Raw genomic sequence first — 27,808 nt, forward strand, 5'->3', positions numbered from 1 at the left:
GGGGGGGGGGGGGGGGGGGGGGTGCACTCAATCTTACCATTTTCACAGATGAGAGTAATTTCATTTGAGAGGGGTATGCCAAGCCAGCGATGAAAACTTCAGGAATAGCTTTGAATATCTAAAGGAAGTGGGTAGGAAAGTGGGAGGTTGGGAGTTCTGGAGGGAGAGTTCCTGTAAAGCAGAGATTCCCAGGGCTGGCTCAACATCCACACTGCTTGGAGGGCTTTCCCTGAAACACAAGTTTGCAGGCATGCCAGCCCTTGCTGTTTCCCACCTCTGCCCAGGCCTGGCCCTCTCATCAAGGCAGGAGAGCCCAGCTCCCAGGGCTGACACTCTGGAACTAAGAATGAGGCTCTCCAGGCACAGAGACAATAGAAGCCTGGAACAGATCCTCAAAATGTGTGTGCTGAAGACATACTCAGGGTCCGATACTTGAGGGGCCATCCCACATTATAATCTCCAAATCTAGGCAGGTTCTGTTATTGGGCATTAACCCCTCGAGAAATCAGTGCCTGTAACTATGATTTGGATCATCTGTGCTTTGGATTTCTCTTTTAATCTTCTCTGTCTCCTCCCCTTCCTAACCACAAGTGATTTATCAGCCTCTCTGATTCAGCTTCGTTACTCTTTGCCATCCAGGTCCCTGCAAGCACAAATAAAACCCAAAGGAAGCAGCAGACCTTTTTATCCATCTGTGAAGACACTAAAGAAACACTAATTCATCTGACTTTCTAGAGTAATTGCTTTCCCCACATGGCACTAGAATCCTGGCATACAGGGAGCAGCTTCAGCAGAGACGTGGCAGTAGAGAAATGACTGACTTAAGGATGGTTCAGGGCTGTTATCCTCCCTGAAGGTAGTTCCACAGGACACAAAAGTTGTAGCAGAGCCTGTTAGAACAGCTGTGTCCTTTGTCATCACTAGCTGGTCTATCTGTTCATTGGGCAAATGTTGTTTTTATGACTGAAAGCTGGGCTTGCAAAGGACAACCAGACAGCCTCTAGCTTGCTGGTGCTCACAGTCTGGGAAGTCCTACGGTAAATTAGTATTTCTTTTTTGTGTTTTAGAGACAGAATCTCACTCTGTTACCCAGGCTGGAGTGCGGTGGCATGATCATAGCCCACTGTAGCCTCCAACTCCTGGGCTCAAGCAATCCTCCTGCTTCAGCCTCCTGAGTAGCTGGGACTAAAGGTGCACACTACCATGCCTGGATGGTTTTTCAATTTTTTGTAGAGACAGGGTCTTGCTATGTTGCCCAGGCTGGTCTCAAACTCCTTGCCTCAGGCAATCCTCCTGCCTTGGCCTCCCTAAGTGTTGGGATTACAGGCACCAGGCACCACACCCAGGCTTTTTTCATCTGTTTTTAGAGACAAGGTCTCCCTCTGTCACCCTGACTGGAGTGCAGTGGTGTGATCATGGTTCACTGCAACCTTGAACTCCCAGGGTCAAGTGATTCTCTTACCTCAGCCTCCTGAGTAGTTGGGACTGCAGGCATGCATCACCATACCTGGCTTTTGTTTGTTTGTTTGTTTGTTTGTTTGTTTGTAGAGACTGGGTCTTGCTATGTTGTTCAGAGTGGTCTTGAATTCCTCCCACCTTGGCCTCCCAAAGCACTGGGATTATAGGTGTGAGCCACTGTGCTCAGCCTGGTAAACTGGTATGGCTGAGGAAAGAGTTTTTGGTGCCGTTGTTCCTGGGTGTTCACACTGTTTAAAATGGTTCTAATACATCTCTGCATTGATTGGTTGGTCGCTTGGTTGGTTTCTTGCCTCTGTTGGGCTCCATCGCCTTTCCCACTGTCTCCTTTTTCCACCTCATCCGGCCTTTATGGGGTACTGTGTTGACAAAAGAGCTTTCCACCTGCGCCTCCCCAAGGGTGTGTGTCTGTAAGAGCTGCCCAGGGCCTGGGAAGGACAGTGGAGACACCAGGAACTCCTTCAGGAGACTTGTGCTCAGAATGGCACGGGTGTGCCGGCTCTCAGCTGCCTGACCTGCATTCTGAGGCCTGGTGGCGCCGTCGTTCTTCAGCGTGCGAACACCTGCTTGGCAGCGTCTGATACACCTCACCAGGCTGAAGGGCAGACCAGCTACCTGTGATTCCTGATAAAAATTCTGTGCTTTACAGAACCCCTTCTATTTATGCCCACAACCAATGGAGGAGTGCTCTCTAAATGATAACCTCAAACTGTCAGTGTTGAGCTTGAGTTGGTGTTAGAGTTACTGAGCGTTCCACGTTCCATGCTCATGGAAACCGGGCTCTGTTTGGAAGCAGCAATGCTGGGCCCTACCGCAGTGGTCCCATGAGATAATTGTGCTCTGTGCACACAGCTCCGGTCCCAGATCCTGGCTTTGTAGCATACATTTTCAAGGAGGACTCTTGGGCCACCACAGATACTGCCCTATCCATTGCTATTCTTGACGATATGCTTGTGTGTAATATGTTTGTATATGGCATAAGTTAGCCTTTTGCAGAATATGTAAATGAAAGGAGGAAACACCTCAATGTCATTATCCACGGGAAGTGTGTTCACTCTGTCTCTTCATTGTAAAATTGAGGCAGTGCCATTGCCCAGAGCTCTCTTGGCACCTTTTATACCCCTTGCCAGCTGGCTTGGTAGGCTGCAGGGGTGCCCTTCCCATCTCATTGGTTGGGTGTGTTGCATGGTGTTATGCTTTGGGAAGAAGGTTGTGTGGTGCTGGTGTCACGGACTGTGTCAAGGTCTGCCCCATCACAGACTGATCCTTTGGTCTTAGATGCTCAGCAGGTGCCTGGCTCGTAGGAAGCCTACGCAACTCCCTCTCCCACACCAGGGCCTTTATCTGCTGCTAGCTCACCGCCATCCTATGCGATGTGGCCTGTGATCAACTGGAACAGGAGAGGCAGCTTTCTGGGGTGTAGTTGCCTGCCTGACATCACATAGCTGGCATGTGATGGATCCCGATCGGATGTGTATGCCCGGGGAAACCTCAAGTCACAGGCAGCTACCACAGCTCGAGCATCCCTAATCAGAAGGTCTGAAATCCTAAATGCTCCAAAGTTCAAAAGTTTTGAACACCAACGTGATGCCACAAATGAAAAATTCCACAGCTGATCTTGTGGGACAGGTCGTAGTAAGAAAGCAGGTAGAGACCGGGCAAGCTGCTGCTGTTTGCTGTTGCTGGCGCCTGACAGCTGAGGCGGGTGTTCCGGTGCCATTGCTGTGCTGCTTACTTACCCTAGACACATTCCTCTCTCACTATATTGATGGCATGTCGTGCTTTTCACTGTTGAGTGCTTATATATCAGTAAGTGTAGGAAAATTATGGCTTGTTGGCAGCATATAAATTCAGAGTCCGGAATGACGGAGATGCCAGACAACCACAGATTGTGCACATGCATGGCAGGGAGACTGACACTTTTGCTTTATGATGGTTTGGTAGATACAAACTTTGTTTCATGCACAAAATTATTAAGCATATTGTATAAAATTACCTTCGTGCTGTATGTATATATAAAGTGTATATGAAACAAAATGAATTTCAGGTTTAGACTTGAGTCCCACCCCCGAGATGTCTCATTATGTGTGTGTAAATATTCCAAAATCCAAAAACGTCGGAAATCCAAAACACTTCTGGTCCCAAGCATTTCGGAAGAGAGATGTTTAACCTGTACTTTAGAAAGCACTCAGACACTGGAGTTCATCGAGGGCAGCATTTCAGCAGCACCTGTGTTGTGTGTCTGCAAATCAGAATGCATCCCTATCCCATCATTGACACCAAAAGTAGTTATGATGCCTGTGGCAGTGACTCATGCCTATACTCCCAGCGCTTTGGGAGGCCAAGGCAAAAGGATCACTTGAGCCCAGGAGTTTGAGGCCAGCGTGGGCAACATGGTGAACCCCATCTCTACAAAATAACTTAAAAACTAGCCAGGCCATAGTGGCATACACCTGTGGTCCCAGCTACTCAGGAGACTAAGGCAGGAGGGTCACTTGAGCCTGGGAGATCAAGGCTACAGTGACCCATGATCACGCCACTGCACTCAAGCCTGAGCAATAGAGCAAGACCCTATCTCTGTCTCAAAAAAAAAAAAAAAAAAAAAAAGGGGAGGGGGACCCTGCAGTGTGTGTTCCTTAAGTCATCTGCAAGATTCGGAAATTTTCCCATCCTCCTTGCTAAAGATAATTGTTAACCCTATTCAGAAAACAGTGGTGAATTATTGATTACAGAGCCGTTCAAAACTGTTTAGTTGTGTTGGGAACATTCATACACAAGGTCCTTTTATGGAGAACTTAACCATGGTGTCTTGAAAAAAAATGCAGCTTCTCCCCTTTTACAATTCTGCACAAAAAGTGAAAGTGATTGAAAGCAACAAGTGCATTTCCATTGTGTTCAAGTGAAGGCATAACAATGCGTGTAATAAATATTTGCCTGCCAGGCCCTGAAGGAAATAGCTCAGCTCCCTGCCCTCTGTAGAAGTGCTTTCAGCCCAGGGAGGAGCATGGAGGCAGGTGACCAATGGGATGATTTGAGAGAGTCCCCTTGCTGGGGCGTGACCTGGAGGTGGGGTGATATCAGGGCAGGACTGGGAGAACTGAGGGCTGTGTGAGAAGGAACCAGCCATCCTGAGGGCTGTGTGGAGGCAGGAGCAGCACAAGGAGACTCAGAAAAATGGGCCCAGTGTCTTCAGGGAGCTTATCACGGACAGATGGAACGTGGAGATAAAACTGCCACCTCTCATAGGTGGAAACCTTGCATTCAGACACTGGGCTGGCTGTCTCAGTGGAAGCAAAAATGGAGTGATGCCAACAGGATCTCTAGAGTGTTTGTTTTTTTCCTAACAGTGGTTTCGGTCCTGTCATAGCACGTTGGGTGACTGAGTACATTGATGGTGGCCCTTCCTGCAGGTTTGTGCCCTTCAGATTAGTTCTGTTTGGCTTTGACGTGCTGTTTTAGAGCCTCATGCTCCATCTCCTTCAGTGGCAGCCAACCCAGGGAGAATGGCAGGGCCACGGGCTCCATGTCGCAGATCTCTGGAGCCTCTGCTGCTCGGAGCCTGCTGGCCCTCTCCCCTCTGGGAACTGTGCAAGCAGCTGTCTCCTTGGGAACGTGGCATTAGCATGTTTTGCATGAGAATGAACACCAACCAAGGCTGAATATCAATTGGATCCTAGAGTGCAGCTGCCTTTGAAATGTTCCTTTGTGTGGCCCAACTTCCCGCTGCAGTGGATCCCTGGGGCTTGTGCGAAGATACTAAGTCCTTAAGTCATCTTAGTGCCTTGCTTGCTCTATCACTGGATCTGGCTGTCACCATTTATTTTATCCTTAGAAGTATGGCAAAGAGAAATACATACATATATGCAGAGACAAATGTCTACACACAGACACAACAGAGACACACGTACCTACACATGCATACAACATATACAACCTGGCACACACCCACAACATACATCTCCACACAGACACAACACAGGCACACGTACCCACACATGCATACAACACACAACACAGGCACACACAACATACATGGACACGGAGACATGCATCTACACACATATACAACCCAGAGGTACACATACAACATACATCTACACACAGACGTGTACATTCAGACACAACCCAGACTCATACATCTACACGTGCAAACAACCAGACATACACATACAACATACATCTACACAGAGATATACATCTACACACATACACAGCCCAGGGACACACACAGTGTACGTACAGACAGACATTTATACACATACAACATGCATCTACACACATACAACATAGACACAGACAACATCCACACATGCACACCATGCATATGTTGTATGCACACATGCATAGGTTGTATGCATCTGTGCATCTGTTGTATGCATTGTATGCATCTGTGTACATACACACCAGATGCATACAACATATAGACATGCATATAACACATAGACATGCATCTGTGCACAAGCACAACATAGACCAATCACACAACCTACAGAGCTTCAGTTAGAAACAAAAGTTGGAATATGACCCCAGCAGAGTCCCATATCCCCATTTTTGGTCCTTTTCTTCGTTTGTGTTGGTGACCCTGATTTCCCAGATTCTTATCATCTATGACAATAGAAACCAATTAGTGATTTTATAGTTTGACTTTACAAGGTGGGGGTGGGGGGCGAACTTGGTCCAGACATTGCTGTGCTACTGCGGGTCTGAATGAAGTGCAGTGTTGGGATGGAGCGCCCCGTGCCTCTCTTCTGGCGCAGGAAGTGACAATGCAGCACACGCCACTCCCCTGAGAACAGAGCACCCAGCTCCTGTAGTTTGGCCCTCTAGGAGGATGGGAAGGAGCCTGTGGGCACCTTCTGATTAGGAGAGAAGCCAGGAGCCAGCCTGCCATCCAGTTTCGCAGTGGGTCTCTTGCTCCGTGTCATTGTTCACTTCTCACAGGGGCTTTGCTCCCTGCAGGTGAGTTCTCTTGCGTTTATGGGTGGATCGCGGAGCACTTCTGCAGAAAGCACTTTGCAAATAGAGTTCCTTTTTAATCAGTGGGTGACCAAAGGCACTTGGATTACTTGGATTTTAGCAATAAATTGTAGTACATTTAATTATCTGTTTCTGGCTGGGCGCAGTGGCTCACACCTGTAATCCCAGCACTTTGGGAGGCTGAGGCAGGTGGATCACGAGGTCAGGAGATTGAGACCATCCTGGCTAACACAGTGAAACCTCGTCTGTACTAAAAATATAAAAAAATGAGCTGGGCATGGTGGCGGGCACCTGTAGTGCCAGCTACTCGGGAGGCTGAGGCAGGAGAATGACGTGAACCCGGGAGGTGGAGCTTGCAGTGAGCCGAGATCACACCACTGCACTCCAGCCTGGGTGACACAGCGAGACTCTGTCTCAAAAAAAAAAAAAAAAAAAGATATCTGTTTGATCTGTTTCTATGATGTGGTGACGTGATAGGGTTTGGCTGTGTCCCCACCCAAATCTCATCTTGAATTGTATCTCTGAGAATTCCCACGTGTTGTGGGAGGGACCCGGGGGAAGTAATTGAATCATGGGGGTTGGTCGGGCTGGTCTTTCCCCTGCTATTCTCATGATAGTGAATAAGTCTCACAAGACCTGATGGGTTTATGGGGGGTTTCTGCTTTTGCTTCCTCTGTTTTCTCTCGCCACTGCCATGTAAGAAGTGCCTTTCACCTCCCGCCTTGATTCTGAGGCCTCCCCAGCCATGTGGAACTCTAAGTCCAATTAAACCTCACTTTGTTCCCAGTTTCGGGTATGTCTTTATCAGCAGCGTGAAAATGAATGAATACATGGCACTTTTAAAGAACAGGTACCGGTGCTTTCAAGTGGGTCTATGGGTGCTATATTTCAGGAGTTTTTAAAGGGAAAAAAAGTTCAAGTGTACCTCAACTCTTTGGAATGAAATGAATTATTGAATGCTGAAATATTGAGGCTGGGTGCAGTGATTCACACCTGTAATCCCAGTACTTGGGAGGCCGAGGCAGACGGATCCCTTAAGTCCAGGAGTTTGAAACCAGCCTGGGCAACATGGTGAAACCCCATCTCTACAAAAATACAAAAATTAGCTGGGTGTGTTGATGCGCACCTGTGGTCCCAGCTGCTAGGGAGGTTGGGGTGGGAGGATCACCTGCCAAGGAGGTGGAGGCTGCAGTGAGCCCAGATTGTGCATTCCAGCCTGGACAACAGAGTAAGACCCTGTCACAAAAAAAAAAAAAAAAAAAAAAAGGAAGGAAGAAGGAAGGGAAATGGAATATTGAATACTGAACCACTGAATATTGAAATGCAATGTGGGGGAGACAGCTGACCTGTGAGCGCACTTCTCAGAATGCAAGTCAATTTGGCAATATTTTAATGCCATTCTGTGTTTTGTAACCAGACAGATGTATTGTTCTGTAACCCATGCATAGCTGTGTTCAAATTTTGTTTTGTTTTGTTTTGTTTTGTTTTGAGATGGAGTCTTGCTTTGTCACCCAGGCTGGAGTGCGGTGGTATGATCTCAGCTCACTGCAACCTCCACCTCCCAGGTTCAAGCAATTCTTGTGCCTCAGCCTCCCGAGTAGCTGGGATTACAGGTACACGCCACCATGCCTGGCTAATTTTTGTATTTTTAGTAGAGGCAGGGCTTCACCATATTGGCCAGGCTGGTCTCGAACTCCTGACCTCAAGTGATCCGCCTGCCTCGGCCTCCCAAAGTGCTGGGATTACAGATGTGAGCCACTGCGCCCAGCCGTTCAAGTTATTTTGCTAACACTTCAAGCTAGGAGTTTCTGTTAGTGTCTGCCTGGTGCACATGAGAAATCTGACTTCCTTGAGTGGGGTTGCTGTTGTCTGAAGCTCTGAGGTTGAGCTATTTGGTTACAGCTTGTTTTCTAAGCCTGTGCTGTGTCTTCAGCCTCCTCTAAGCTAAGAGCAGACCTGCCCTCCCAACACTTTGGGACCAGACCTCCCAATACTTTGGGAGGCCGAGGCAGGTGGATCGCTTGAGGACAGGAGCTCAAGACCAGCCTGGCCAACATGGCGAAACCCCATCTCTACTAAAATACAAAATTAGGCAGGCATGGTGGTGCGTGCCTGTGGTTCCAGCTACTTGGGAGACAGGCAAGAGGATCACTTGAACCCAGGAGTTTGAGACCACCCCGGGCAACACAGACCCCATCTCTACAAAAATTTTAAAAGTTAACCAAGCATGGTGATGGGCACCTATGGTCTCAGCTATTTGTAAAGCTGAAGTGGTAGGATTGCTTGAGTCCAGGAGTTCAAGGCTGCAGCATGCTATGATCACGCCACTGTACTCCAGCCTGGGCAACAGAGCAAGACCCCAGCTCTTACAAAGAGCCTTTGTTGGTCTTAATTTTCATAATGCAGTACTGATTTTCAAGGTTTTATTAAATAAGTGATTTGCAGCTCATCTTAGAAAGGTTTACCCCTTTGTATATGGCAATTTTCCATAAGCCACATAAAAATACTGTGACTTGAAGTAAATATTTCTGAATCTAGCCTTATGTGAGCATTTCCACAAACATTCATGTTGTTTCTGAAATTTTGTTCATTTGTTCCTGCAAAACAAATGCAATTTGTGTGTGCATGTGTGTCTGTGTGTGATGTGTGCACCTGTGTCTTGAAGGCTTCATGTTCCCTTTTGGGACATGCCAGTCGACAGCCTCATGTTGTTCGAGGTGTGTCACGACTCCCCACCTTGCATGAGGAGTTGCGGTGGCGACAGGTGTGGAAAAGTGCATATGAATTAACTGCTGAAAGTGGCTTCAGGGGATTGTGAAGATCCAGGTCCAGTCCCTTGTGGTGGGAAGGTGTTATTGGAATTGTTGATTGATTTGTACTTGTTCTTCCTCTAGACAAGCAGATGTCCAGTGTCGGGAAGGCAGCCCAGGATCACAGCAGCACCCACCGAGTCAGAACGCACCGAACCCACCCGCATTGTCTGAACCATCTCACTCCCAGGGAGCCCCAGAGCTGCCCCAGGAGGGCCGGGGCCGAGCAGGAACCCTACCTCGAGATTATAGATACTCGGAGGAGAGCATCCCAGCAGACTTGGGACCCCGAGCCCACAGCCCTGGGTCACCCCTGCATGCTCGAGGACAAGACTCGTGGCCAGTGAGCTCAACCCTGCTCGCCAAGAGGCCAGCCCCACAGAGGCCACCACCACCCAAGCGCGAGCCCAGGAGATACAGGGCCACAGACAGCGCACCTGCCGACGCACCCCTGGCCGTCCTTGGCAGGCCCTTCCCAACACCGTCCCCTGCGTCCCTGGATGTGTGTGTGGCCCGTCTGTCCCTCTCCCACAGCCCCTCTGTGTTCAGCAGTGCCCAGCCCCAGGACACCCCGAAGGCCGCTGCCTGTGAGCGTGGAAGCCAGCATGTGAGTGGGGACACATCCCTTCCTCTGCCAGAAGCACCGCTCCCTCCCAAGCAGCAGCACCTGCACCTGCAGACGGCCACCATGGAGACCTCGCGCTCCCCCTCGCCCCAGTTCGCCCCCCAGAAGCTGACAGACAAACCTCCCTTGCTCATCCAGGATGAGGATTCAACCAGGTACTGTCCTGCGACAGTGTTCCCTCCCCACAAGGCTCCTTCCGTGGGACACAGGTTCTCAGTGGGTCTTTCTGGGGAGACACCTGGGCACCTTGCTTTAGCTCAAGGCGTTGGACTTAAAGTCAGTCCTGGGGAATAACTGCATGGACAGAAAGTGAAGCTTCAGTGGTGGTTGGATTTTTATCTCACTGGGGGGCTGCTCTTTCCTGCAGGGAACAGGGGTAGATGTGAATAGGTGGTCCATCTTCCCCTTCTTCCAAGCCAGATGCATTTATATCTGCATTACCCACAGGCATCTGCAGGGTAGAGGTCTGTTTTGTTGTTGTTGTTGTTGTTGTTTTAATGCAGTCAGTATTTGTGATTGGAATTGATTTTAACGTAAGCATGCGACCTTTAGGTGAAATTGGTAACAGTGTAAGGTTCTGAAGGGAAAGTGTCTTACTCCTTTCACTGCTCTAGTAAGATCTCATAGACTGCACGGCTCATTAACAGGAGAAATTTGTGAGTTGATGAGGGCTGGTTGCTGGAAGGTCCGATCCACTGTGTTCTGTCCTTATTTGGAAGTCAAGGCTTGTGAAACTGTTCTAATGTGGAAGTCAAGAGCGTTTTAAGAAGAGAGACCATTTTATTAAAAAATGATCAGGAATAGATGCTTTGTTTTGGAAAGTGTATGTGAACCCGTGGGAGATAGGAGATTTGGTTTTTTTCTTTCCCAGTATTTTATTTTATATTAGTATTAGTATTAGTATTAGTATTAGTATTAGTATTAGTATTCCCTGTCGCCCAGGCTGGAGTTCAGTGGTGCGATCTTGACTCCTGGGTTCAAGTGATTCTCCTGCCTCAGCCTCCCGAGTAGCTGGGATTACAGGCGCATGCCACCAAGCCAGGCTAATTTTTATATTTTGGTAGAGACGGGGTTTCACCATGTTGGCCAGGCTGGTCTCAAACTCCTGACCTCAGGTGATCTGCCTGCCTCGGCCTCCCAAAGTGCTAGGATTACAGGGGCGAGCCACTGCGCCCAGCCTCTTTCCCAATACTTTAAAACCTGTGAAGGGAGATTTGTTTATGTTGTTTAATTTTTTCTATTGTGCACATCAAATTTCTGCACAAAACAGGGAGGATACCAATACAGGCTGATGTGAAAGTCAGTAATAGGCAAGCAGAGCTTCTATGGGGGGGATGAAGGGAGTGCAGAGGGTTCTGTGTTTGCTGCTGCTTGGATAAGGTGGCCGGGTTTTCCTCCTCCTTTTATTATTTTTTAACAGAGAGGTGGGGGCTCTCACTGTGTTACCCAGGCTGGTCTCAAACTCCTGGGCCCAAGCAGTCCTCCCACCTCAGCCTCCCACAGTGCTGGGATTCCAGGTATGAGCCACTGTGCCTAGCCAGGGTTTTCCTTTATAAGTCTGACCTATCTAAACGGTATTTTCCACAGTTAGACTTTGTAAATTTTCTTCATGAGGAAGCAGTTGTGAGGTGTCTGTCAGTCCCTAGATAAAACACATCAGATGTTAATGGACCCTACTGGAGAGAGGGAGGAAAATACACAGTTAGTTCATCTCAGCCTGAGCACCACTCCCTGATAGGGAACGAGCCCTCCTGCATTCCCAGTCACCAGTGAAAGAGGGAAAAACAGCATTAAATTTAGAGCATCGTGGCTGCCCTCCTGCTGTGGAAAATTTGATTCATTTGCGTAACGTCGTAGGGGCAGTTTGGGGTTGACTTCATTAGAAACACATCCTAATTTGGGGTTGTGGAGTTTGGCCTGTTTCTTTTTGCTTCCCTCCTGACCACCAGCATATGGGGCTGCTTCTCCAGTGCTTTGAAAAGCTCTTGGCTGAGATGGCCCTGGTCAGCGTGGTCCAGCACAGTGCCACTGAGAGCAGCAGGTGCAGGTCTGCCCCAGACAAGGGACTGTGGCATTGCCGGGCCTGTTCCTCCCGTGCTCTCTCCCCCGGTCTCCCAGGGGTGCTTTAAGTGCCTCTCTAGTCCCTTTCATCCAGAAACTTTTTTTTTTTTTGAGATGGAGTCTTGCTCTGTTGGCCCAGGCTAGAGTGCAGTGGTGCGATCTCAGCTCACTGCAACTTCTGCCTCCCAGGTTCAAGTGATTCTTGTGCTTCAGCCTCCTGAATAGGTGGGATTACAGGTGCGCACCACCACACCCGGCTAATTTTTGTATTTTTAGTAGAGACAGGGTTTCGCCACGTTAGCCAGGCTGGTCTCGAACTCCTGACCACAAGTGATCTGCCCGCCTTGGCCTCCCAAAGTGCTGGGATTACAGGCGTGACCCACCACACCTGGCTGAAACATTTTTTTAAAAAAAGCACATCTGTGCCCTTTGGGAGTAATACAGAACTGATGACTCCCTGCTTACTGCGAGATCGTATCTCAGTGGTGTGCAAATCTGTGCAACACTAGCTTGAGGCACAGGGGGACGGGGGTACAAGGATAGTGTGGGGTGGGCTGCCCTGCACATGGCACAGGAACTTCTCCTGAGTGGGATGGTGGGGGCCTCTGGCCTGACTCCTAGCACAGCCACTCCAGAGAGGAGCTCTCCCCAGGCCCTGAGAAGTACGCAGGAACCCGCGGACCTGCAGCAACCTAAGGACGGATAGGAATCCTGGAAAATGCCCATCCACTGCAGGCTTCACCTACAAAAGAACGTTTAACCGAACAGGGCTTGTTAAAAGTTTGCATTATCATCGGCGGAATGACAAATGGTATTAAACAGTCCTCACAGCCCCCCACAAACCCCTGGAGGACACCTGGGGATGCCTCAGGGATGACATTGGCAGTTTGAGCATGGAAAGGATGCTGGGGTTGGAAGGCGGAGGCAGGAGTCAGAGGGAGCTTCTTGAGGCCTGTCTCATCCAGGATGTGGGATCATGGAGGCTCCTTCAAGTCGGGTGGCTGACTAGTGCCTTCGAGTCAGGTTCCCATCTGGAGGGGAGGGCAGGGGATGCGTCAATCAGGGTCTGTGGCTGGAGCATGCTTTGCGATTTCAGCAGACTGTTTTTCTTCCAGAATTGAGCGGGTGATGGACAACAACACCACGGTGAAGATGGTGCCCATCAAGATCGTGCACTCGGAGAGCCAGCCAGAGAAGGAGAGCCGCCAGAGCCTGGCGCGCCCTGCCGAGCCACCCGCCCTGCCCCGCGGGCTGGAGAAAGACCAGATCAAGACGCTGAGCACGTCGGAGCAGTTCTACTCCCGCTTCTGCCTGTACACGCGTCAGGGTGCTGAGCCCGAGGCCCCACATAGGGCCCAGCCAGCTGAGCCCCAGCCTCTGGGCACCCAGGCGCCCCCGGAGAAAGAGCGCTGCGCCTCCCCTCCAGGGCTCAGCTACATGAAGGCCAAAGAGAAGACTGTGGAAGACCTGAAGTCGGAGGAGCTGGCCAGGGAGATTGTGGGGAAGGATAAGTCCCTGGCCGACATCCTGGATCCCAGTGTGAAGATCAAAACCACCATGGACTTGATGGAAGGCATCTTCCCCAAAGACGAGCACCTCCTGGAAGAAGCCCAGCAGCGGAGGAAGCTGCTCCCCAAAATCCCCTCTCCTAGAAGCACAGAGGAGAGGTGAGTAGACGTGGCCTCCCAGCTTCGGCGTGACCCTGCCTGGCATCTCTTAAACTTGTAAAGGGAAAGGGGGCATGCCTCTCTGTTTTCATGTGTGCTTTTGGGGAAGACAGATTTTCGTAAGGGCTCCTCGATACTTAGCACTTTTTGGCTTTTTTGTGAGCCTCCTGAAAGAGGAATGGAGGGTTCACGGCCCCATCCCAGGGAATGATGACTTTGGCCCTGACATGAAAATCCACACTGCAGGCCACCACGCCTTGGCCTGAGGCCAGCAGGATTTCTGATGATGGCCACAAGTCTCCTTTCTCGTAAGACAGCTGTTCTCAATGGGGGCCGTTGTCTACCCTGGGGGACAGTTGACAATATCACGGTGGGGAGGGGTGCTCCGAGCATCTGGTGGGTGGAGCCCGGGGACGCTGCTCAACATCTACAGTGCACAAGAGGGCCCCCACCACAGAGAGTCATCCAGCCCCCCACATGTCCCTAGTGCCAACATGAGAATGAAGGCTTAGATTGAATATATGTGGTTCTTTATGAAATGGATTTTTAAAACTTTATTTGAAATTTTTTTACATCTGCATTAAAAAAAAATGTATTATAATTTGGCCATGCGTAGTGGTGCACACCTGTAATCCCAGCACTTTGGGAGACCAAGGTAGGCGGATCATTTGAGCCCATGAATTCAATACCGGCCTGGGCAACATGGCAAAACCCCGTCTCTACAAAAAGTACAAAAAATTAGCCAGGCGTGGTGGTAGATACCTGTAGTCCCACCTTCTCGAGAGGCTGAGGTGGGAGGATCACTTGAGCCCAGGAGTTGGAGGCTACAGTGAGCTATGATGGTGCCACTGCACTCCAGTGTGGCGACAGAGCAAGACCCCATCTCTTGAAATAGAAAGGAAAAAAAATTATGATAATTTACACCTGCCTGAACGAATGTATTTTAATTGGTTTTGTAAGTAGCACTTTCAGCATATCTCCATCAGCCACTTGACCACAAAGGCATGCGTGGTGGCATCTTCCCTGCTGCTGACATACATTCTGCCAGGACAGCATCATTCATGGGTAGGAAGGTGGAGTGGGTGTGACACACAGCCAAGGAGGAGCAGCTGGACCAAGTGAACCCAGGCAGGAGGACGCCAACAGGGCTGCTGGGAGGAAGGGAGAAGGGTTGGTGTTTGTAGATAGCATCACACATGCCCTTGTCCTCATCAACCCAGGCTCCTGGTAGAGGTGATCTGTGCTCTCACCTCTGTGGCAGAGATTTTTAGACATTCCTGCTTATTTGAGCTTTTGCCATTTTAAAACTACGTTTCCTACACTTACGAGTATCCATTTGGCAGGGTTGATGGTTTTAGTTTTGACCTTGTTACCTACTTATTTTTCCCCCTTTGGCTGTCTCATCTCCCTGGCTGGTGTCCTTTTGTGAGCACCAGCGTTGATTTGTCACAACCCAGGGAGTGGGGCAGAGGGGCTGTTTACATGCACAGTCCCAGCTCATTGACGTTCCCACGCCTTTACCCAGGAAAGAGGAGCCCAGCGTGCCTGCGGCCGTGTCCCTGGCCACTAATTCTACCTACTACAGCACGTCGGCCCCCAAGGCGGAGCTGCTGATCAAGATGAAGGACCTGCAGGAGCAGCAGGAGCGCGAAGAGGATTCGGGGAGCGACTTGGACCATGACCTGTCGGTGAAGAAGGTAGGAGAGCCCATTTCAAATGACAGCGTGCGCGTGTCCAGGCAGGGGCAGGCATCCGGACCACACCATCCTACCCCAGCGCAGACCCTGTACCACGTGTCCCAGGGCGTTTGTGTTCAGCTTTCACTCAGGACAGTGGAATTTGAGGTGATATTAATGAAGCCCTCTGTGGTTAGTTCTGTGTTCTAATCTTGACCCATTCCACAAACATCTCTTTGCTGTTTCAGTAGGATCCAGTGTCAAATTAGTTTAGTCACCATTCTTTTTCATTTTGTCTTATTTATTTTTGAGACAGGGTCTTGCTCTGTCGTGCAGTCTGGAATGCAATGATGTGATCATGGCCCACCGCAGCCTTGACCTCCTGGCCTCAAGCGATCCTCTTGCCTCAGATAAAGGAAAATTATTTTCAAATTAGAAAGTGGTAACTTTTTTTTTTTGGATGGAGTCTCCCTCTGTCACCCAGGCTGGAGTGCAGTGGCACAATCTCGGCTCACTGCAACCTCTGCCTCCCAGGTTCAAGCAATTCTCCTACCTCAGCCCCTCGAGTAGCTGGGATTACAGGCACCTGCCACCAAGCCTTGCTCATTTTTGTATTTTTAGTAGAGACGGGGTTTCACCATGTTGGCCAGGCTGGTCTCAAACCTCAAGTGATCCACCCACCTCAGCCTCCCAAAGTGCTGAGATTACAGGCGTGAGCCTCCGCTTCCGGGCTAGAAGGTGATAACTTTTTGGTTCAAGGTATTAAAAGGGAAATGAAAATTAAGGCTTTGGGTCTTGGGGCTTTTACGGGCCCTCCGTCTGGCACAGGGTACCATTCGCTTCATTCTGGCTGCACATTCCTCTTTTAAAAAATAAAGAATCCAAAACATGTTCAGTTTTTCCACCCAGAACCAGGAAAATCATACCGTCTGGGCCATTTGAATTTGGGCCACACCCTAGATGTAGAGAACTGCATTCTTTGCTCGCATGCCTTTGTTTTTCATGATATCATGAATTTCAGAAGCTGCATGCCTTGATTCTGCCGCCCTCATCTGTGGGGCACTCTGTCCACCTGCTTTGGGAGGCTGGAGATGCTGGGAAGCCGCCTCACCAGAAGTGTGGCTCCGGAACTGAGTGAGTCACTGTGGGCTGGAAGTTGGCCTCACTTTAGTTCAGCAAGCGTGAGTTGGGCACCTGCACCAGAAGCACATGCTATACATCCCAGCTCTCTATGGTGCTGGTGACTCAGCGGTCCTGTTTTCCTGCTTGATTTGACAAAGTGGCCACTGCTGTATTACATTTTCTCCCTGCTTTCCCACAGCCACACACTTATGATGTCGCACGTTCCTGCAACACGTGCACAGGCGGAGGCGTGTTCAGGGAGGAAGCGAGTACAGCACAGGTGGGGACTTAGCAGACCACCTGCTCTGTAGCTGCTTCAGGGGAACACATGAGACCCGAATTCCGCAGGCTTCCAACATTCCCAGGGGGACCACAGTTGTCCCAGTCACCGCGTTGCTAGGTGGTCATAGAGCTGAGAGCCAAATCAGGGGACCCTCTGTTTTAGGAGAAGACTAAGGACAGAGGTGAGAGAGTGGAAGTCCCAGGCAGGGATGCAGCAGGGGTCTCTGGTGGCTGGTAGAGAAGCAGCACGCAGAGACGACAAAATATGGTTTTATACTAGTGCAGCTCAGAAGGACTCTGCCCAGAAAAGACAGCACCATGTTGAGTTGTGGGGCTTCTTCAGGAGAAGCAGATGGCTGATTGCTTTAAGTTTGGAATCTTTGAGAATTATGGCTTTTCCCTGGGACCAGGAGGTGAGTGCAGGGCCCAGATAGAAAAGACCTTGCTTCCCCCATAGAAGGGAACAAAAGGTGGAGGAAGGGAATGGCCCAGGGCTCAATCGCCCTGAGCCTCGGCCCATCTCAGTGAAGGGGTGAGAGTGGCTGTGTGCCTGGTCTCTACTGTTGCAGGCTCTTACCTGAGCCTCCCGGAAAGCCACAACCTCCCATACGGTACGGACCACAGTGGTGAGCCCTTCAGCACCCAGGGTGGTGTGGATAGCCACAGGTCTGTGCGCTGTCCCAGGCCGGGTCTTGTCTCAGAAATCTTTGAAAGCCAACAGTTGCTCTTTATACAATGGCCCTTTAACAAAGGGGAAATGGTTTCAATAAAAATGTGCATGTGACACATAAAAGAACCAATAAAGAAATCTGGACTCCTTCCAGAGAGCCCAGTTTCAAATTAGCTCAACTGAGGTAGGTTTTGAGGGCACGTGTTCACGCACCGTATAAAATCTACATTTCCGTAATTGCTGAAGAATAATGGCACTGAAAAATTCCTGAACAGCCCTGACAGGCGTCCTTCCATATCCACAGTTACCTGCATTGCTTGCAGTCTTCCTTCAGGCTAGCATTGGTATCAGATAGGAATTTGGGAAGTTCTTCATGCCTGTTTCCTGTTTTGTGCTTTTCCCTCAAGTGATGAGTATCTAAAATTTGGCCACATTCTCAGCTGTGAGATTCTCGATTTCAACAGTCTCTCCAGATAGGTAGTGAGTAGGAAAAGGTACAAACTGCTTTTCCTCTGCTCTCACGCCACAGCAACCAACACAGAAGACTTTGGTGACCACATGTGTGAGGGGGGTTTCCCACACATCCAGCAAGCAGTCACTTCTGCAGCGGACACCAACTGGGTAGCCTCTGATTCAGTTCAGTTGTGACACTGTCAAACTGGAGGTAGCGTCATATCCCACGGGTTGGGGGCTCAGTCCCCAAGACTGCACCCCCGACACACACCAGTTGCAAGTCTGAGTCTCAGGGACTTCTGACCAACCACCTTCAAGTTGGGGTTCCCATGACCCCCTGTTTAGTTTCCATTACTTTGCTAGAGTGGCTCATAGAACTCAGGGAAACATTTACGTCTATGATAAGGAGTGTTACAAAGGATACAGATGAAGACATGTGTAGGGCGAGGCATTGGGAAAGGGGTGCAGAAGAGCTTCCATGCCCTCCCTGGGTGCTCCACCCTCCAGGAACCTTCCTGTCTTCACCCATCAGGAAGGCCCTAGCCCTGTCCTCTTGGGCCTTTAATGGACCCTTCATTGGATAGGCCTGAATGACATCTGTGTAGAAATGTGATTGGACTCCAATCCAGTCCTAACAGACTGCGGAGAAAGCCACAAGGTCTGCCTATTGAGATTCTTGTTGGCCTCTCTATGTAGCGTTCCTTCCCCCTAGGTGTACCGCAGGACCCTTCGAGAATGTGGGGATCTTAAGACCTGCAGTCATTCAAGGGGACAGAGGATTTCTTTACGGAAAGGTTGGGGAAGATTAGATCCTGCTTTGGGCAGGTCAAAGAGGGCAGGAGAAGGTCAGGGAGCGAGAGTCTGTTTTCTGAGGCATAAAGCACCCCAACATTATAACGAGGGTTATGGATATGATGAGCCAGGAACTGTGGACAAACCCCAATATAGATACATAGGTAGATAAATATCTAGATGTATATTGCATCACAGGTAGGTAAACAGAAACACAGATATATAGACACATACAGAGGAAAAAAAGGGAAAAGAAATCTAGACACATACATGTTTAAAACGGTAAGGGAAGAAAATGTCTTGGCATCCTGAGCAGCTGTAACCTGACCTGGAGAAGCCAAAGCAATGTCTCCATTCCATGTGGGCTTTCTAGGAGAAAGCTGTGCTGGTGACGCAGCAGTGAGGGTGGATGCATCCTGCGAAACTGCTTTCCACTTTAACCTGTAGAAGAGGCAGGCAGACTGAAAAACCCAAGGTGGACTGAACCAAGAGGAGGCAGTCCCCCGATAAGAGCTCATACCTACCTTCACATTTCTTCACATTTTGGGGGGATATATAAATGCTAGGTGGAGATTCTCTTTAAAAGCATCTGTGTGTGTCTGGGCACAATGACTCACACCTGTAATCCTAGCACTTTGGGAGGCTGAGGCAGGAGGATCACTTGAGCCCAGGAGTTTAAGACCATGTTGCCTGGGCAAGATGGGGAAACCCTGTCTCTACAAAAGTAAAAAAAATTATCTAGGTATGGTGGTGCATGCCTGTGGTCCCAGCTACTTGGGAGGCTGAGGTGGGAGGATCGGTTGAGCCCAGGAGGTCACTGCTGCAGTGAGTGGTGATCATGCCACTGCACTCCAGCCTGGGCAACAGAGTGAGACCCTGTCTCAAAAAATAAAATAATAAAATAAAATAAAAGTATCCATGTGAGGGAAAGACCTCACGCAATCAGGAAATAGGCTGCCTCGTATCTAGCACGTTTCTCCTGCTGTGGGGTTGACTTTTCCTGCCTAATACTCATCCGCCTGGTCATTTTACCTGTAGATTATGGAATTAGGGCAGTTGCTCCTCATCCCAGATCCCATTGTTGATGAGAACTGATACCTCCTGGGGACTTACTGGATCTGAGCATTGGGCTGAGCGCTTTACACACCGCCATCCCATTCACCTTCACGCCAGTCCCAGAGGTAGGGCTGCGACCCCTGTGCTGCTCTTGGACACTTCTATCCCTCAGAGCTCAAGCGAGACTTCAGTCTCTCATCCATGCAGGCCCAAGCATGAGCCACTCTGCTGAGCTCTGCAGACCCACTGGGGTCAGAGTCTGTCAACTTCCCCAGGGAAGGGATGATGGCACTGACGATTGCTGAGGATCCACTTTGCATGCAGTGGTGTTGCTTGTTATGACAAAGTGAGCTTTCCTGTTCACGTTGACTGTTGAGTTCATTTTGATCGGTGCACCTGAGCACTCTTCAGTGTCTGTCCTCCTGCCATGCGCTCCCCAGAGCGTGTGCTGGCATCACAGTCCCGAGCGAACCACAGTGGTGGTGGATGTGAGGCTGGTGTAGTCAACAGCATCTTGGGCAGGGCTGGTGGCAGGGGGAGTTCTTGAAAGGCAGCACATGACCTTTGTCCTAACCATTGCTTCCTTACAATTCAGCCTGCTCAGGCAAACTCCCATGACATGTGTTGTGGACGGATTCAAAGGCAGAAAGACAGCCATGGTCATGAGACAGGGCTCTTCCAGGCAAGACTTACCTGTCAGACTCCTTAAAGCCACCTCTGTAATACTTCTCAAATATGGCGTTGGAGGAGGAGGAGGATCTGTTTATTTGTCTGTCACTCAGATCAGACCGTATGTTGCCACCTCACTTCAGGATGGCAGCTGATTTAAAGGGTTCATACTTTTCACTTTTATTTTTGCTCCTTAAAAGTTAATCATTTATAAACAGGGTGTGGTGATACAGGCCTATAGTCCCAGCTACTCAGGAGGCCGATGCGGGAGGATCACTTGAAGCCAGGAGTTCGAGGCTGTAGTGCACTATGATCATGTCTGTGAGTAGCCACTGCACTGCAGCTTGGGCAACATAGCAAGACCGCTTCTCTAAACAAGCAAAAAAAAATCATCATTTAGAAGGCTGGTGGGAAAGGGCATAGAATGTTAGTGTCTAATAGTTACGCAGTTTCAGTTGGGGAAGATGAAAGAGTTCTAGAGACAGATGGCAGCATGAATGTACCCACACACCACAGAACTATGCTCTGAAAAGTGGTCAAGATGGCAAACTTTATGTCACATATATTTCACTACAATTTAAAACAGTCATCTGCATTTTGGTCAAGTCGAAATCAGTAGGTTATAGTAAAAGACTGTTCAGTTCATTCGTATCGCTTTGTTGGTCTTAATTTTTATATGCTAGTATTAGCAATTAAATTTTCTTTCTCTTTTCTTTTTTTGTCTTTAGCAATTAAAATTTTAATTGTTAAGCCAGGCCTGGTGGCTCACACCTGTAATCCCCAGCACTTTGGGAGGCCAAGGTGGGTGGATCACCTGAGGTCAGGAGTTCAAGACCAGCCTGGCCAACATGGTGAAACCCTGTCTCTACTAAAAATACAAAAATTAGCCAGGCGTGGTGGTGCACGCCTGTAATCCTATCTACTCAGGAGGCTGAGGCACGAGAATCACTTGAACCCAGAAGGCCATTGCACTCCAGCCTGGGTGACAGAGCAAGACCCTGTCTCAAAAAACAAAAATTAAATAAAAATTGCTAGCGACAATAATTATATGTACAGGACACTTACTAGTCATGGAATTCGGTGCTGGACATAAGACTCAATACTTTCTCTCTGTGTGAGTCTTTAAATGAGAAAATTCCAAAGGACAGAATACATAGGTCTATGACTCCTTCCAAAGATATGGGTTAAAACTGCATCTACCATGATGAGCATCAGGGCCACAACTCCAATGTTCTCTGATAGGGCATGAACAGAACGAGAACAGGTTTATTTTGTTTTATTTTTAAATGCCGATAGTATCATTAGGAGTCATTCTTTTCCCTTAGTCGTATAAATCCCCTATTATTTGATGATGCAAAAGTGAGCTTTCACGCAGGTCAGCTGCACTTTTCACGTAGGTGCACCAAGGTGGCAGTGAGCAGTGTGGCCGGGGTAGGGGCCGGCCTAACTAGTGTCTCCGTGTTCCCTTGCCATCCCACGCCCAACAGCAGGAGCTCATCGAGAGCATCAGCCGCAAGCTGCAGGTGCTTCGGGAAGCCCGCGAGAGCCTGCTGGAGGACGTGCAGGCCAACACTGTGCTGGGGGCCGAGGTAGAGGCCATCGTGAAAGGCGTCTGCAAGCCCAGTGAGTTTGACAAGTTCCGGATGTTCATTGGAGACCTGGACAAAGTGGTGAACCTCCTGCTGTCACTGTCAGGCCGCCTGGCCCGGGTGGAGAATGCCCTCAACAATTTGGACGACAGCGCTTCTCCTGGTGATCGGGTAAGTACAGATGCGTCTGACTTGGAAGTGGGGGATGGTCTCGTGGGAAGGCTGTTTTTCGAGTGTTGTGAAAGTCAGCTCCTTGGAGCCTAGCATAGCTTCCACCTGGCCTGTCCACCTCCTCCTGCAGACCTTGTCAAGACAGTGCACACGCTATACCCTCTCCTTCCTTTTATATTTCTTTAGTTTTTTGTTTGTTTGTTTGTTTGTTTGTTTGTTTGTTTGTTTGTGACAGGGTCTCATTCTGTCGCCGAGGCCGGAGTGCAGTGGTGTGATCTCGGCTCACTGCAGCCTCTGCCTCCTGAGGTTCAAGAGATTCTCCCACCTCAGATTCCCAGGTAGCTGAGCTCACAGGTGCATGCCACCATGCCCGGCTAATTTTGTATTTTTTTGGTAGAGACATGATTTCACCATGTTGGTCAGGCTGGTCTGGAACTCCTGAGCTCAAGTGATTCGCCTACCTCAGTCTCCCAAAGTGCTGGGATTACAGGTGTGCGCAACCGTGCCCGGCCTCCTTCCTTTTAATTGAGGGGAAAAGGTGCTTATCAGATGCAGGGAGTTGAACTGTCATTGGACTGCAGGGCTGTGGGATCTTCCCAAAGAAGTGTTACCTCTTTTTGACATATTTTCAGATATTCCTATTGACTTACTGATAATCGTCTCTTCTTAGAAAAATCATGTTGTTGTTGTTTTTTAACTTTTCTTTTACCATGTATAAGTCCGTAACAGACATACCTGCCTGGTGACGATCGTAAGTACTCAATGATAGCTATTTTCTTGTGGTTGTTGTAGCCGTGGTTTAACAAGAGGGCATATATCAGTCTAGAAGGAACCAGACAGTGCACCTGACTTTTCTGCTGTTCCTGAGGCGTGCAGCTCTCAAGGCGTTTCTCAGTGGGTCTGTCTTTTCGTCCTTTCACATATGAACCAAGGGAAATAATAGCTGCCTTGTTGGCTTTTACCTCATAGGCCAAATATCAATAAAACAGCTAGTTTTGTTTGCACAGAACAGGCCTTCAGAATGTTCATCTGTATCATGAATAAAACATCTTAACCTCTCTCAGAAGGGGAGCAGAAGCAGCACCTCGCCCCTTTCTCCAGGTGAGGGTGATTTGGGCCACGCAGAACGCTGTCCTGGAGCTGGACTTGGAGACCGTGCCCTTCTACACTCAGCCAAGTGCTTAGTTACTGTGTCGTGGAACGAGCTAGGTCAGGGTGGCACCGTGCCCGAGGCGGCTGCTGGCCGACACCTGTGCACAGCACTGCGTCTTCACCCTCGGGCTTCCTTGTGTGCAGACATGCTCTGCAGGTTGGAGGGCTTCTCCTCCTTCTGCCAGGAGCGTTTAACAAGCCTGCCCTGAATTCCTCTCCAGTCCTCCCATGTGACCAGCTGTCCCACGGTGTTCCCATGGAGCGGACCTTGATACCAGGAGGGCCCCGCAGTCCTTTGCCCTTTGCAGCATCTCAGAATTCTGTCGTGAGTCCCTTGGTGACTCTTCTGCTCACCATTCAAGGCAGGTGGGAGAGAGGCAGGCTCAGACAGCAAGAGGAAACCCAGAGAGGCCTGTGGGCGGCTTCTGGGGGCCTCAGGCTGGCCCGCTGCAGCCATGGGACACGTGGCCCCGGGTCCTGGGCCCTGGGTTTGTCTCTGTGGACCCCATCGGATCTCTGGTGGCATCAGGGTTTCCATCAATAAGTTGTGGGACCAGCCCACAAGTTGCCAGTGTCTTCAAGGGTTGGCCAGTGCCCCGGCTTTCATCCTGGTCCTCAACAGGCTTGTTTGTCTGTCAACAGCAATCACTGCTTGAGAAGCAGAGAGTCCTGATCCAGCAGCACGAGGACGCCAAGGAGCTCAAGGAGAACCTGGACCGCCGCGAACGCATTGTCTTTGACATTTTGGCCAACTATCTGAGCGAGGAGAGCCTCGCGGACTATGAGCACTTCGTGAAGATGAAGTCGGCCCTCATCATCGAGCAGCGGGAGCTGGAAGATAAAATCCACCTTGGTGAAGAGCAGCTGAAGTGCTTATTCGACAGCCTTCAGCCTGAAAGGGGCAAATAAGAGAGCAGTCCCCGTGGAGGGGCAAGGGGCTCCGAGCTCCAGCTCCGCTCCCAAGGATACTCGCGAAGACCCCGGCCGTGTCCATGCCCTGGAAACAAACTTCTCCCATAGCAAAGAGGCTGTTAGAAAAGCAATAACTTTTGTGTTTGTGTGGGATGATTTATTTAATGTTTTAGTTTCCCTTTTGATTGCTGAGAGCCATTTTCCTTTACACATAACTACATCTGACACTAGGCTCTGCCGGATGTGAGTTTCCACTGCATGGGCTGTGGGCTGGGCCTGTGGTGCATGCTGAGTGGTCACTGTCAGTGGGAAACCCGTTGTTCCTCCCGTCTTCAGATGCTGAGCCAACTGCTTGGACAGTGGCCAGCACATCATGACGTGCATGCGAGGGGGACCCTGGTGCGCATCTTCTCTTGTGATTCATCCAGGCATGGGCTGCCAGGTTTTGTCCCTGCTCGTTCAACAGTGTGAGCATTTGTCTCTGTTATCTAATGATGTTCTCTGGCCCAGCAGAAGTCATCATCATGATGATGATAATTTATTAACTTTTTGGAAAGGTGAATAGTTTCCTAATGGTTAAAAACCAACTGTGAAAGGAACAACCTGTGTGGTTAGGTTCACTCATTCTAAGATTAAATTGCCACTTAAAGAAATAACGTGCATGCTTTAAAAAACACAGTCACGCATCAAGCAGGCAAATAGCTTTAGTCCTTCTCACCTAACATCACAGTTTTTCTGCAAAGTAAAATTTTTTGGTTAAGAGTGTGTCCAGTAGTAATGTGCTTGTTAGCCGTTCCTCAAGACCAACAGAATATTTTTTCAGTTGCTTTCCCCCCATGTATTTTGTATGCATATGGTTGTCCATCATAATTGGCTACTTTTCCATTGTTTCCTCCTTAAATCATTTAGCGTGGCATGAGGGCCACATTCCATGTACGGGAAGACCCCTTCCTCTGGCTCTTCAGAGGTCCCGTGGACTACACAACTCCTGAGCTTGATCTTTTTCTGCCATGAAGTTTAAAGATTCTATGCCCATTTCCTTGACTGAAATGGCAGGACTCTAAAGAGAGCCTGGTTTATTAAAAGAAAACACTGTCATGCTGTCAGTTTCCAATTGACAAGTCACAGACTGGGAGAAAATATTTGCAAATCATGTATCTGACAAAAGGTTTGTGTCCAGGATGTACAAAGAACTCTCAAACTGGATAGTAAGAAAACAAACAGCCCAAATGAAAAGCAGGCAAAAGACTTGAATAGACACTTCACCAAAGAGCATACACGCGTGGCAAACAAGCACACGAAAAGACGTTCAGCCGCCGATGGCTTGGTTATAATTTATAACTTACTTATTTTTATCTAATAATTGCAGATTCAGTGTATTTCTTCAAAAAATGTTTAATTAAATGCATGTTAATGGTGAGTGAATCCCTTGGGTGACTTCGTGTTTAGGCCGTATTAGGGCATTTGTTGGATCAACAGATCATTTTAATCCTGACTTCCCCTTATTCCCATAAAAGATGTTTTCCAGTGGAATGGAGATTTCATTTTGTCAGCAGCAGTGACCACAGCCTTACCAAAGCAGACACGTGCGCGTGCACAGACGCACACACACAGATGTCTTAAAAGACTGGAATCCACACTGCCTGAGCCAGAGGGGCCGTGTTGGCGGTAATGCCTTCTATAGAGCCAAGTCCAAACTGGCAAGCTCAATGATGCAGGCAATAAACAGCTTTTTTGGCAGCCTATCAATGCCAGAAGGATAAATGTCTTTCCAAAAGTGTGTATTCCTGTTCAATTAAGCTCTTGCTAACTTGAAAAATCCCTGTTCTGCCAGCCAAGCTCCCTCCTCCTCTCCAGCTGGTGGTCACTCGCTGTGAATGTTGGTCAGTCTGAAAAGGTGAAGCTAGCTGTGCACTTAGCCCCATCTTTCTCCCTCAGGGAGAGGACCCAAGGAATTTCAGAGAATTTTGTTTGACAGAGCTTTTACCTGTTATTCTTTGCCCTCAAATACAGTATTGTGGTCATTTTGATATGTGTGTAAAATGTGAATAATCCAATTTGTGTGTCTGTACTCAGCCTTTTGATGTCTTTTTAGGACTCTCTCTTCTACATAGCAATACATAGTGCTCGCGTATCCTTGTAGCAAAGCACATCGAGTCAGCTGTCCTGTCAGTTCCCCTGTTTGCCTCTGAAACGTCTGGTTAGTGGGGACCCAAAGATTCTAGTGAGTCAACATCCATAACTCTGTTATCTAGTTGTATTATTCATAGAAAAGCAATCTGGTGCTAATGGTTGGCCCTGGTGTTCTTGGGTGGCAGCTGCTCCTTCCCCCTCTTGTAGCGTGGCTGTGGAGGGCTCTGCCTATGGGAGGTGGCCTGTGGCTTGTATCCTTCAGTCCACCGCAGCAAATGTGTGTAGATTTCATGCTCGACACTTACCACTCACCTATCAACAGATCATCCTGCTTGACTGTAACAAAATAAAGTGTCTCTTCAAGTGAATGGAGCATGTCTTTGATTTACCTACCTTACAGCTTTCGTAAAAAAAGAATATCCTCACCATATGTCAGATTCTTAAGCCATCTGAGTAAACTGTGGGCTCAATTATATGTGTGTAATTTATTTACACTAGTCGGTTTGTAGTAAAGAAACAGGGACCAGGTTGCATCAGTTAGCTGGTGCCCCAGTAATGCTGTGTAACAAATTATAAAATGTCAGCAATAATCTGCAACAAAGTATTGACTTAGCTCATGAATTTGTAGATGAGCTAATTCGGCCCGGACTCTGTGCTGTGTGCCTCTTCTCTTCCTTGTGGGACCAGCAGTGTGGCTGAATGTGTTCATGGCAGGGGCACAAGACAATACACCCCGTCACAAAGGGGCTTCTCCTGGCTTTGTCCTGTCATACCTGCTAACCTTCTTCTGGCAAAGCACGTCTCCTGGCCAACCCCGGCATCAAAGAGTGTGGAACAGGCTCCACCTCTTTAGTGGAGGAACCACAAATTCACATGGCAGACTGTGGACACAGGGAGGGATGAAGAATTGAGGCTTTCCATGGGCTCCGTCTCGCCCGCCCCCTAATGTCTACTGATACGGGGTGGCACCAAAGCAGCTGGGACCATGCAGTCAAGTTGCCTGGAGCAAAGCCACCTCTGTCACTTCTTAGTTGTGTGGCCACAGCAAGTAACCCAGCCTCTGTGAGCCCCAGCTTCCTCTCTCATAATTGGAGATGGGCTGCTGTGAGGTCAAATGAGTTGATAAATGTTCATGTGCTTAGACGCCGTGCTTGGTTCACAGCACGGCTGCATAAGCTATGAATTACAGCTCTCATCCTGTTGTGCACCTGGAGGAAACACTGTCTCTGCAGTCAGAATAGATCCCCCTGCCACAGTCAGAATAGATCCGCCTGCCAGAACCACCCGAGAGATAGATACGGTTGGTTTCTTTTAATTGGTAGGATTAGAAATGTTTCTGCTAGGGAGCAGATTTGTGAGACCTGAAGGTTAGGCATCAGGGTTATGGGAAAACATTTAGGAAAAAAGACGCAGTCTTGCTCTGTCTGTAGCCCAGACTGGAGTGCCGTGGTGCGACCATGACTCACTGCAACCTCCAACTCCAGGGCTCAAGTGATCCTCCCACCTCAGCCTCCC

At 49.1% G+C, this 27,808-nt stretch overlaps 1 protein-coding gene across 1 annotated transcript in view; it reads left to right on the top strand.

Moving 5' to 3' along the window:
• LOC108540608 (protein Shroom2) overlaps positions 1–26,661 on the top strand; it is a 38,179-nt gene extending 11,518 nt beyond the window's left edge. The window contains exons 2-6 of the mRNA XM_017889731.1: positions 9,348–10,043; positions 13,065–13,616; positions 15,142–15,313; positions 21,824–22,096; positions 23,891–26,661. Of these exons, the coding sequence (XP_017745220.1) occupies positions 9,952–10,043; positions 13,065–13,616; positions 15,142–15,313; positions 21,824–22,096; positions 23,891–24,157 (1,356 nt within the window). The 5' untranslated portion in view covers positions 9,348–9,951 and the 3' untranslated portion in view covers positions 24,158–26,661. The remainder of the gene's footprint in view (positions 1–9,347; positions 10,044–13,064; positions 13,617–15,141; positions 15,314–21,823; positions 22,097–23,890) is intronic.
• Positions 26,662–27,808: the final 1,147 nt, after the last annotated feature.

Source organism: Rhinopithecus bieti, unplaced genomic scaffold (genome assembly GCF_001698545.2).
Source record: "Rhinopithecus bieti isolate Rb0 unplaced genomic scaffold, ASM169854v2 scaffold_19685, whole genome shotgun sequence".
Lineage (NCBI taxonomy): Eukaryota > Metazoa > Chordata > Mammalia > Primates > Cercopithecidae > Rhinopithecus > Rhinopithecus bieti.